The sequence below is a fragment of the Scatophagus argus genome, chromosome 15 (genome assembly GCF_020382885.2).
Source record: "Scatophagus argus isolate fScaArg1 chromosome 15, fScaArg1.pri, whole genome shotgun sequence".
Classification (NCBI taxonomy): Eukaryota; Metazoa; Chordata; class Actinopteri; family Scatophagidae; genus Scatophagus; species Scatophagus argus.
The window spans coordinates 7,526,310-7,539,198 of NC_058507.1; the positions used below are offsets into that span (position 1 = coordinate 7,526,310).

General features: G+C 43.4%; 1 protein-coding gene across 12 annotated transcripts in view; it reads left to right on the forward strand.

The window, feature by feature from the left end:
* meis2a (Meis homeobox 2a) overlaps positions 1-12,889 on the forward strand; it is an 80,538-nt gene that overhangs the window by 6,361 nt on the left and 61,288 nt on the right. For all 12 annotated transcript variants that reach the window (XM_046411965.1, XM_046411969.1, XM_046411967.1 and 9 more), the window contains one exon: positions 7,448-7,562. In XM_046411965.1, the coding sequence (XP_046267921.1) occupies positions 7,448-7,562 (115 nt within the window). The remainder of the gene's footprint in view (positions 1-7,447; positions 7,563-12,889) is intronic.

Below are 12,889 nucleotides of genomic sequence, written 5' to 3' on the forward strand. Positions count from 1 at the left end.
CTGTTGGGTCTGGCTATAGGCCTAATAGCGGTGGATTCCCTTTTGAAAGCCGTTTCCAGGGCCACGCAGCGCACCGCACAAGGTGAATTAAAACACAATTAGAGCGAAGATACCGATGTGGGTTTGAGAAACGGTCAAAACGGCAATATTGTGGCCCTCCAACACAAGTGCAGAAATGAGGCATGCTGTTGTTTATATTGTAGAGATTAGATAAACTAGCCTGTTTAGTTTCATGGCAGATGGTTGATACTCAAGCCAATTTCCAATGGTGCCTCCAGTGCTCAGACACACAGCTTTTGTCATCAGTCCACTTGTGAGAAATATTTTGATAATTAGAAAATTAGATATGCCAATAAAGCGCATGAGGAGCAGCAATAAACAGAGAGGGTCGCATGACAAGCTATTCATCTTGGAGTCATTTGAACTGGCCACCTCATTAGGTGTTTAAGTTTTGAGGGATTTATTTCACTTTTGTGGCACCAGTGAACTTTTTATTGTCGCTAACCGCTGGCCTGAATTTGACGAAAGCAGAAGTTTTTCTTTTCTTTTTTCCTTGTTTGCTTTCAGATCTCTGTCTGAGCTGAGTGCTGCATGTGAGGGAAACACACACACACACACACACACACACACACACACGCAGTTTGTAGTTATTTTCTGGTGAATGAAAATACAGTGTCTTGTTTTTTGTACAGTGCGGGAGAGCACGTGTGCACCTCATGATTCTTTAGTGGGACTAATATTTGCAGAAAGTGAAACTACTGAGGTGAAAATGTGTACAGTGCAGTCATGATCTAAAAGCCTTGTAAATAGTTAACTTCTTCAGCAGTAATTTCCATGTCTAATTGAAAGGAGTCCAGCTTTTCATGCCTAAAATGTGCTTTGAATATATTGGAAACCCTGCACCAAAAATGCATTTGGCTGAAAAACTTTGCCCCTGGATGGGAAGCAATTACTGTCCTACTTGTCTTGATTTATTTATTTTATTTATCCATTTTTATTTGGCTCTGTTTTATTATTCATTTCAGTCCTTACTTCCCATTGAAGAGAGGAAAGCGGTTTGATAGTTAGATATGCTAATTTATTTAGTTAGAATCTCTCACGTCCATTTTTCTTTGCTTTGATATGCATTTTTAATATATAGCCCTGGGCTACATCTCATTTGGTGAAAGTTGGTTTTTCTGGAGATGATGAGGTTCTTCACAGTGAAGGGGGCGGCTGCTGAGCTTTTTTATGTGAATGTGTGTATATATGTATAAATACATATATATACACATACATATTTATATACATTATGTGTGTTTCCTTCTTTTTTAAACCTCTTTCTTTTTCCCTCCTCTCCCCTCTTTATACCTGACAGTGGGGCATAATAAGCACAGTTTTATTTACACTTGAATGCAGCATTGTTTTAGAGATGATTGGATTATGGTATAAGTGAGAGCGGGATGAGTCCTTGCTGACACTGTTGATTTCCCTTATTTGCTCGCGGTGACTATCTCAACCATGTAGGCCACCCAGGGCTTCCTAGCTCATCACCCCTCCTCAGAGCCCAATTCCCAATTAAAAGAAAGAGAAAAAAAGATGTTGTATTACACATGAACGGTGATGGGGAGAAAGAAAAGAAAAAAAAAACACAGAGCTGTGTAGATTTGTTAACGGTTGGTACAAAGTGTGTGTGTGTGTGTGCTTGTCAATGGATTGCTCTCTTGTCTTTTAATTAATGAATAAAATTTCTGTCTCTTCTGTGCTACATCCAATTAGGGAGGCAAATAGAATTAACAGTCTGAATATTATCTGTTCTAATGAATTAGCCTTTGTGTCTTCTTGTGCTATTGTGCTTTTCCTTCAGTCAAGCTTACATATTAGCAGAAGGCTTTTCATTTCCTCCATGCATATGCATTACACTTTTGAAACTGTCTTTGAATTTCTGCATAGTTTCAGATTTGTTATACAGAAAGTCTGTAGGATTTTGGAGGGCTTTCCTCAGGGAGTGATAGCAGTTCCCATAGAGGTTATGGTGCAGCTTATCTTGACTCCTCATGGCTGGAAAAGAAAAAAAAAAAAAAAAGCTTTCTCTGTTTACATTTGATTTTCTGGTGCAGGCTCTGAGTGCTGCAGGCCATTGGTCAGACATGGTGATGTCACAGGTTCAGTCAAATAGTGCAATAGTTCATCTCATGCCCATGCAGTGATTTATTGTGTGTATCGGCGGAGATGGGTGCTTGGCGATGTCCTGTTTCTGTATGTCGCGATGCATAGTGCGGCGCATGCATACTCCCCTCTCTGCGCCCGTGGACAGCGAGCCCTCCGGCCGAGCCGGCCTGCTGAACCGTGGAATTTCTCGGTTTTGAAGGTGCTCTAATTCAACTAGCTTTGTTCTCCTCAGGGACCAACTAAGTTTGGATCTCTCTCCCCCCTTTTGTCACGAAAACAGTGCATCGTTGACTTGAACCGCTCTGTCTGTTCCACACCATTGTCTTGTGATGGTGGGATGTCTGGCCTAACATTTCCTATTTGATTAGTGTTCGGAAGGCCCTGTTGCCAGGCATATCTAATCATTGCCGCTGTGGCTGGGTAGAGGCTAGGCTCACTTGTTGCATCTCCCACACTCCCCTTCCTTCAGCTGCATGTATGCTCTAAGTGGCTGCAATAAAAAGCAGTTGCTTCGCTTAGGTTCATGACATGCATATATATTGACTTCAGCCAACATACAGTCAAAGTTAGCACAGATGTAGACTCAGTTGCCACTTTATTAGTTACACTGTATAGTCTATTACAAAATCAATACAGCAGCTCTGCTGTAAATTCTACCTTTATGAAGTTTACGGTGCTCTGATTTTTTTGTGAAAAATTTAAAATGTGTTTATTACTGAGGTCATACTTAAAAGTGGTGTTGTACTGAACTTCATACACATATTGAGACGTGTTCCTATTTTTTTATTCTTCCAGTTTCCACACGTGAAGGCAGAATATTAGAAACAAACACCTCTATTACACTGTCACTGTTCAATAAAAAGTGAACATGATAGGCATCATGTAGACTTCATGGCAGAACAGTTAATTGGACTACATCAGATTGCACAGGTGTATGAATACTGTGACCACTGAGTGTATATTTACATGTTCGTGTTTTAGGGATGTTTGTTGAAAGTGATGACTGAAAGCAGAATTATCTGTAATGAAGCGTGTTTTTTATTTATGCCATTTCATATTTTGTAAAAGCTCTGTCATTTTCCAATGTGCCAAACCCATCACATTTTTTCAATTAAATCTCTTCTTTCTGAAGGCATATTTGTACATGTAATCTGTCATTTACTACAGTGAAAAATGTTGTTTTTGCCCCAGAGAAAGTTTTGAAGTATAAATGCAATCAGTCAATCCCCTGTGTCTGTTAAAACATGCTCTTGTGAATTATTAGCTGCTAAATTAAGGACTCTTTATATTCTGGATAATTGAGGGTGTTGTAAATACTCACTTGTTCAATAGAGGTGCACCTACACTTTTCAGACGTGGCTGTATATAATTACGCGCTCAACCCAACAAAAATGCGCGAGGAGTTTTTTTTTTCTGTTTATACCATGTGGCAAGATGTGTCTTGAAATGTCAGCTCGCTTTGTGATTAATGGTCCAGTATGTTTCTGGTGTGTCAGCGATTCTGTACATGTTCTGCACAGGATCCCCGAAGCTGTGCGCACACACACACACACACACACACACACACACACACACAGCGAGTAGTTCTCAGCCTACTTTACAGATTTGTTCACTTTCCCCAGGTTCCAAGGGAATTTGAGGGAAATTCAATGATGCTGCTAAATCAATTTTATTTGAAATTCCTAGGGATGTAGGCAGAGTGCAGGAAGGGAAGTGAGATTGCGCCAGGCAGGTGTTTGTAAATGAGAAACGGGGGACAGGAGCAGAGGAGACGGCTACATTCTCCTGCTCTCCTGTGGCCTGGCTCCACTACGAGCCTTCCTCCCCATATTGTCTCCTGCTTTTATATTAATTACAACTTGTATTATCAGCTGCCAGTTGCTAACCCCAGCAAATAGAAAAGGCTGCCCCCAGAGAACATGCTTCTTTTGTATCTTATTCTTGATCTAGTCCTATTGTGTTTGTGTGTGTGTGTGTGAGTGTGCGTGCGTGCGTGCGTGTGTGTGTTCCCGCCAACACACATATGTTTGCTTGCCGGCGTTCTCCTCCTCCTTCTCCTCCTCCTCCTCCTCTTGGTAACACTGCTCTTTAACACAATTAGTGAAGAGCATGGAGTGAACCATGTTTGACTCCTAATTATGCCCAGCTTTAGGGAATAGTCACATGGGCTAGAGGCTTTTTTCTAATCTTTTTGCTTCTTCCACTATTTCTTGTGTAGGTTGAAGAAGGCTGTTTGGGTGACATGATCTTTTTTTTCCGGCTTGTTTGAACTTTATCAGACCCACGAGGGTTGTGACAAAATGGTTGTGTGTGTTTGTGTTTTGTGCGGCGCGGTGTCTGTTGATGCACCCTCCATAGCTCAGAGAAGCTCACTAAATTATTCATGGGGAGGAAAGGCTGTTGCTTTTGTCGCCTTGTTGAGCTTGGAAAGTTAACGCTTTTGTTGTGGTATTTGTTGTCTTGTTTTGCAGACAGGGTTATGAATGAGAGATGGCTTACAGGTATTAAAAGAGGATAGTGTGCTTCATCTACTGCACATTCACTGGGCCTAGTATCCACTGTGTTTTATCATGAGGTCATATAAAATGGCGCAGTCTGCTTTTTTTGCTATATAAGAAACAAAACAACAAAGCTTTATCTATATCTCTGCATATAGACCCATTAAAGCCATCAAATCACAGCAAAAATATAACTCCCTTTAACACCATTAGCTGAGGTGTCTTTGAATTTAATTTAGTGCCAGTGCCATTAAAAATGACACATTACTCTGCAATGATAGCTAAATTAAGTCCTATCGATTCAGCTGTTGCATTAAAACCATGCTGTGGCCATGGCTGGCAAGTGTTAGAGAGAGAGAGGGAACAAGAGAGCAAGACTGTGTGAGAGCAGCGAGCATAGTTTTTCAGGTCTGTCTCGCATCTTGCTGGCAGTGGGTGTCTCATTGTGAGGAAGTAGAACCCAGTCATTTTCTTCTCTGGGAACAACAACAGGCTGTTCGCAGAGCACTCAGCACAGCTCTGCCTAAATACATTATGTACTCTGGGAGTCTGGGATTTTTACCTCTCGTTCTTCCTTTCCTCCTTATGCCATACGACAAAGACAAAATTAGACTGCTTTCAGAGGGCTGATTGCCACATTAGTGACTTTACTCAGCATACGCTGCTTTGAGAAAAACAGAAAATTGCTATAACAACAGACCTTGTTCCCATGAAGTATACCATGTGTTGATCAGCGGCCGAGAGAGTGAACACATTGCAATCATCCATCCCTCTCAGAGCGGGGACACTTTTCCCTCCGCTCACTGTGGAGGGCTAAAACCCACGCATGGGCTATTGTTCACCCTGTCTTCTTACCCCTCTTCTGGGTAATTCTCTGAGCTCTTTATCTGATTGCCATCCGGTGAACAGCTGACGCTGAGAGGGCCTCGAGTGGAGCGGAGGGTCTGAAGGGCCTTGTGTGTTTCTGTCTGCTGTTTTCAGCTCCGAGCTGTTTGAGAAAACAGCCCTCCTTCCCCAAAAAACTTAGCAGATAAAAGGGCCTCGCTCACAGGCAGCAGCCTTGCCTCCGCAGCAGAACAAGCAGCAGCACATCAGGACTGCGCACCCAGGAGAGCTCGGCAGCCGCTTGTCTTATAGCCTCTGTTTCCCTGCAAACCTCCACTAGTCTCCAGGCTCTATCCTGTCTGTCCTCCACCAGTACAGCTTACTCTGACTGGGGCACCAAAGCAGGCAAGCAGGCAGGCAGGCAGGCAGGCAGGCAGGCAGGCTCCTCTCTGGCGGGAGCTGAGGGAAAAGAAGTTCATCAGGAACTCTACTGAAGTAAGACAAAATGGTAAAAACGGTCTCTTTCTTGGAATATTCTGTGGCGTGTACATTTTCCCTCTGCTTTCACATGTATGTGTATGTGTTTATGTGTGTTTGAGGGAGAAAAAAAAAACCCATAGCGGGAACCGAGAAGTGGGTTGAGGTTTGTGGGAAGCCTTGGTTGCAGGCCTGTGTTTGTTTGGCTTGGGCTCTGCTCAAGGGGCTGCTTCTCTTGGGCCCCAGACAACATTGGGCTTACGTTACGCCAACATTTTGTCATCGTGCTCAGGTGACAGGTTAAATTGGGAAACATTAGCTAAGGTATTTTGAGTTGAGCTACAAAGCCATGTCAACTCTGTGTGAAGGGATGTGTGGAGTGTGTCTTTGATTGAGCCTGTGCGTTTACGGTGTAGTAAATGACGTGATCAGTCTGTCCCTCTATTGCCTGAATGGCGGAGGAAATTCCACCTCTAGCCTGCCTTCATGTGGCACTGATAAAGCCTTTCCTGTACAGTAGAAAATCCTGTTTCCCTGTGTGCAGCGACAGGGCAGTGGGAATGACCAGGAAAGAGAGGAGGAGAAGGGGAGAGAAAATGAGCTGTAGAGGGAAGCAAGGAAAAAAGAGAGACGCCTTAAAAGCTATGAATTTGTTTATGGACATTTCTTTGAAGTTAGCCAGCAGAGATTTAACACTTTTTTCAGCATGTGTTTGTATATATAAAAGTGAGTGTGTGTGTGCATGTATGTTTATACTTCTTGTTCTATTATGTCATTAGCATGTGTGCTTAAGTGTATTTCTGCAAGCCTTTGTGGGTGTGTGTGTATGTCATTGTGGGCGTGTACACATTTTTGGCAGATTAGCAGGAGAATCACTGTCATATCTTATTTTCATTTCTGACAGTGGTAATGATTAATGGCGGCTGTGGTGTGTTTGGACTTTTTACCTCTATATTTCTCACTTGACACGGAAGTCTCAATTGGATATGGTATAAACGAACTCCACTGGGCTCTGCCATATGTGTTTAGACAATTACTCACAAGTGCTCCACTTGCAACCTTCAAAATCAAACGCCACATTAACAGTGCTGCGTTTTGCCCTCATGCATTAATGAAACACTTTGATTACAGTGTTTTGACTTATCGCCAGCTGCTTTAGTGCATTAGTTGCTTTCTCTTTGTCTGTAATTTTAGTGGCATCGTTGATTGTCTGCTAGCTGGGGAACAGGCAGTGGGGCTCTTTGCCTTGCCAGGAGAATGTAAGCAGGCCAAGGACCCTCACAGTGCCTGTAGACTCTTACAGATGTCACTCTCACTGTTCCAGCACACTCATACAGTCTCTCTCTTTCTGTGTCTCTCCCTCTCTACCTTCTCCTCCTCCTCTTCTCCCCTTCCTGCTCTCTCTGCTCCTGGTTTGCGGTTTGGACGGGAATGTGGATGGATGCACGGATGGATGGATGGATCCCACGCTCGCTTTCTCTCTTTTCAAACCTCAGAACCCAGCTTCCTGGAGAGACCATGATGACGCCACCTCCACACACTCAGCCGGCACACCGGGGCCCTCCAGCGGGGGACACGCTTCACAGAGCGGTGACAACAGCAGTGAACAAGGTGAGCCAGCACAGAAATTGGCATACACATGCATATCCATGCACACACACACACATATATATGCATGCATTTGTGCACTCAAGCACTAACACATAAACATACATAGATACGGGCACAGATCCATGCGGGACATATTAATCATCATGCATGGGTAGAGTTGCCAACACTTCACTTTAACCCTGTCTAATGTGTGATCTACAGTGAATAGGTGGCACATACACTTTATACACATGCATCCCAGTGCTTCCTCTTGCACAGTGGATTATCCCGCTTTTTGAATGGCATCCATGTAAATACATAGTCACACCTAAAAATGAACACGCTTATCCACTGTTACACTCGCACAAACACAAGCGCCAGTCACTGTAATACACCAACCTAGCAGAGGCCTTTCCAAAATGTTGCTATTTAGAGAGCTGAACAAAAGCTGGTGATTAATAGTATATTTCTGCCAGTTCTTGTTTGCATTTAAACCATATTAACTTTACTTGCACAACAGCCCCTAATTATGTCTCACTCAGCCTTGTGTTATCTAGCACATGACCTGCCAAACAGTAATAATGCATTTCAAAACAAATGCATTTGAGTTTATTACACACAGCATGTGCAAATCACAGCTATCTGCCTTGTATTTTTGTCACGGTCCACATCAAATTTGACATGTAAATTCTGAAAAGGATATGCTGTTAGTTCAATGTAGAGGTGAGGCTAAGCATCAATACATTGCAAGGTTCAAATTGTTTATTAAATGCAACTGTTGCCTGTACTAAGAGACCAGATGATGAGCTCTTAGCCTTTCCTTTCTTGTCTTCCCCTTTGTTGTGAATGTACCAAGACCTCCTTTCACTGGCAGCATAGTGTGTGTGTGTGTGTTTTTGTGAATCTCTGTCTGTATCTTTTTTGTGCCCTCTGGCAGTGTCCACGGTTTTGCATGAAATTTCATCACACTGTCTACACACACAAACCCTCAGACACACACTTTAGAAGAGCTCGCTCACTGAGTGAAACTGCTTCTTGTGCACGTTCGAGGCTATCGTTTTGCCAATAAGCGATCAAATGTATCGATAGAATGCGTCTGTGGTGGGGCTCTTTAAATCATCTTCTCCTCTTCAGACAGCAGTTGTAGCTTCTGAACAGTTACTGACCACAGACTGAGGGCTGAAGCAGACCTCTGTGGTTGGCTGCGTCACAGCTAGCTGGATCACAGGCTGATGTCAGGCTAGTTGATGATAGCTAGGCTTTGGCTAAACCACAGAATATTTCTGTTTGGCAGTATAAACATTGTGAAGGAATGAGGTACAATAATATGGCATGACTTGAACCTGATAATAATTCTTCAATTGCTTGAATTGTGAGAATATTAAAGGAGCAGTTACAGAACAGTATCTTGCTCAAAGACACTTGAGCGGGGCAAATGCTCACCGGCCCTTGGCTTTTTCTCATATAATCATAATATGGCATAAGCTTTTTGAGAGAACAACCATCTACATTTTTTTAACTAAAAAGGAAAGAAAAACTGCTCTAAATCAGGTGTTGGATTTTCTGCTGTGGAAGTAATATTACCAGTTAAAAACACTGTATGGTTGCAGGTCAGAGGACAGAGTATAGGCAGTTTTTGTGCTTCATCTTTGCAATGCAAGTAGCATGGGAGATGGACACTGCAGGAACAACAGAGAGAGGAGGGGGATGAGAGAAAGAAATGCACTGCCTATTGATTATCTTACACACATAAGTACAAGTGACCTGTAATCCACAGAGCACTTATCGACTCCTCTCCCCACCGTATCCAGTAACAGCGGATCAATACAGGCCAAAGACAGTTACGGTACAGCACCTCGCACTGGGCCAACATGGACTCAGGCTAGATCAGGGCCAGAGCTTGACCTGCACTGAATGGTGCTAAATGCTACATCAACCAGCTAAAATCCTCTCATAGTAAAAACAAAGTCAGCAGCACAGAATAGAGGCAGAAATTTAAAAGAAGGCGAAGGAAGAGCCGCTGAAGTACAGAGGTGAAAAGAATGTGAAAAAGTAGGCAGAGCAAGAAAAAGAGAGGGCAGCTGATTTAATGGTCTAATGAGGCCGTCCTCCAGCCAGTTGTTTTGTGTGAGGCATGCTCTGACCTTTCGCTCCGCTCGGGAGCCCCGCCGCCTCATTTTTCACATTCTTTCAATTACGTTAACGCTTGAAGCGCTCGCTGACTCCCGACTCTAGCCCTTCCATTCTGACAGAGCCTTCCCTCCCCAACCTCTCCACCTCCACCCCCCCCGTCTCCTCTCCTCCACTCCACCCCACTCCACTCCACTCCACGCATGAACTTGCCTCCTATCTCAATACATTTCCACATAAAATTTGTAGTCCACACTTTCAAGTCCACAGAGAAAATGTGAAATGTGTGCTTCACTTCAGTAATGGGGTCTTTAACAGCTTGGCCTCTGTTAAAAGGGGTGACGATGTGGATCAGTTGAGGAAGACAGAATGGATGGGAGAGAGTGAGAAAGAGGAGTAAGAAGGAGTGAAGAAAAACACCAACTTTCTTTCACCATTTTCCATCTTGAAAGGTGCATTGTGTGTATGTGTGTGTCCCTGTGGCTTGAAAAACATTTACTTCAAGAATTGATCCAGAAGCATCCTTCCATCCAGTGACCAGTGAACTGTTTTGAAGGGTAAAAAGCTTTTCCTCTATGGCTGATGTGAGAGGGTGTGGAGAATAAAATTCAGTATTAGTAACAATTTTTTATTTTTATTTATATTTTTTTCAAAAGGCTCTGTTTGTTCAGTGCACACAGGACTCAAGATGGTCGCTGTGAGCAATGTTCACTTCCTCAATCTCCGGGTTACATCTCAACATTGAGCATTGCTCTGAACCTGTGCCAAAAAACAATTTAACAAGTGCGCAAATATGTATTGCCCCTCTTGTGGAATAATTTATTGTCAAGTAGTAAACCAAGGTGAAGCATGCTCATAGCTGTCAGTAAAGATTGCCAGTTAAGGTTCTGACATATGAAAAAAGGTTTCAGTACAATACTCACTTCTGCAGGTTATTCCAAGTTATTCCCCTCGTTCCTAACAGACTTTTTTTGTTTTGTTTTGTTTTCTCGAAATTTCCCTGCAAAAAAGAAAATATGAATTATCAGCCTCAGGGCAAATTCTGCACTTTCACTTACTGACTCTTAGTGAGCGACTCCCTATGTTCTGGCTAGATAAACAAATAACAGCAGTTAATGGGAGATGGTTCAGAAGGTAACACACAATAACTCCATTGGCTCTGCTTACACATCATTTTGATTAACAGTCCTTTGGAAGTCCTCCAAGCTTATCTCGAAACATCAGAGACATCGGTTGCAGGGAGTTAAACTTGATGAATGTGCGTGCCTTAAGATAGCACTCATTTCCAAGCTGCTGTCTGTAATATGTTAAACACCCAAGGTGTGATGGAGCAGCGTGATGAAATACTTTGCACATTTGGCTACACCAAACACAGTAGAATCAAATGCACTCAGTCATGAACAGTAAATCCCCAACACTGATTCAGCACTGTAGGTAATGTTTTTGCCCTCTTGCTGTATATGTATTCATTTAAATGTGTGTGTGTGTCTGTATGTGTGCACGCATGCCTCAGCTCCAGTCCACACTTGTAATTATTAGCTATGCATGAAGACCAAATCCACATTGACATCTTGAGTGGTGAGCAAAGGGGCTTTCTGTACAATTCCCCGATTCTACGGTGGAAAGGCTCCACAGAAGAGAGGAGAAAGCATTTTGTACATTTTCTCAGCAATTGAACAATCCCCACGCTCTGCGGATAGACAGACTCCCCAGAGATGTTGAGAGAGGCAGAGATGGATAGGAAGGGAGGAAGAGAGGGAGAGTTTGAGTGTTCCAAGGGAGCATGCTGTGCTTGATGGTATTGTGGTACACTTGTGTGTGTGTGTGTGCGCGTGCTTGGGGAGTGTGGTGAGCTCCCTTGGCCCTAGCCAGGGGCCCCACTCAGCAAGGTCTTTGTGGTTGAGCTCACTAGAGGGAGGGAGGGGGGGGGTCATTCCTGGTGGGGACACGATTCTCTGTGTCCGCCCAGACAACCCCAGCATGAGCAAGGCCTGTTGAATCTGGCATTTTACAGACCTTTGGCTTTGCTTTCCTTTTTTACAGCAACACTTAAGGCTTGAGAAGACCCCAAAAATGAGGCAGAAGAAAGAAAGAAAGAAAACAATATTTAACCCCAACAGAAAGAACAGCAGAATCAGTGCAAAACGCAAGATGGAAGCCTTGTTGCGTTTTAGTAGCCTATACTCCAGTTCTGGAGTGATCAGCGAGGTGTGTCTGTGTATATAAAATATACAATGTGTGTGTGAGTGTGTGTGTGTGGGCATGCATGTGCATGTGTTAGCTGCTTCCCTCTAAGTGCCTGTTAGAGTTTAATTTAGTGTAGTAATTAAAGCTGAACACTGGCCCATAAACAACAGATAAACAATAAAGCAGACCCAAGCCCTGCTGTTTCATGGCTCTCACTCCCAGCTGTTGGAGCACTGATAATTTTTACACAGTGCCCCCACCTCACCACAACACAATGCTGAAGCAACAAGGGTGTGAGTGTGTTGCAAATGTGTGCTGGGGTGTATTTTAGTGTGTGATGGCAGAAAAAAAAAAATAAAAAGGCAAGAAGCATAAACACACAGGATATGTCCACTTCCCTTCTCGAAAGAAAACATAGAGAACCACAGTGAAGCAATCACAAAGTGTAAGAGGAGCGGCCTGCCTTGGTGGCCACGTACTTAGAAAACCAGCTCAATGGCAACAGCGATCACATAAACATTAAACAAAGTGCAGTCATGATGTGCATCCAGCCTATAAGTTGCAATATCTTGCTATCAGTGGCAACGAGCTTAAGTGAACTGCACCTAATCAGAAAACAAGCTGAAGATGCTCACAAAGGATAACAAAGCTGCAGTGTTTCTCAATACGCTACTGTATGCTATTCTAGCCTTGTCACTACATGTCAGCCCGGTGTTAGTCAGGTGTCTGTTGTGAAAACAGTGCAGTATGTCTATCTGATGGTTTGTTGGGAAGGGGCAGGGCCACTGTTGAAAGCTGAGAAGAGTTGCTGTGGAGGGGGAGAAAACACCCGTACGGGGGGGATACTTTCATGATCCCATTAGCATAAGAGAGGCTAAATTATTCATGTGGAGTGCTTAATCTATGGGGAAAAGTATAGTTAATGCACATAGTTTTAAAATGGATCTCTCCCTGCCTCTGCTCTAACACCAGATTCTTGCTGGATTCAGCATTCGCGGGCATTTACGGGAACGGCTGTCACTCTCCCTCAC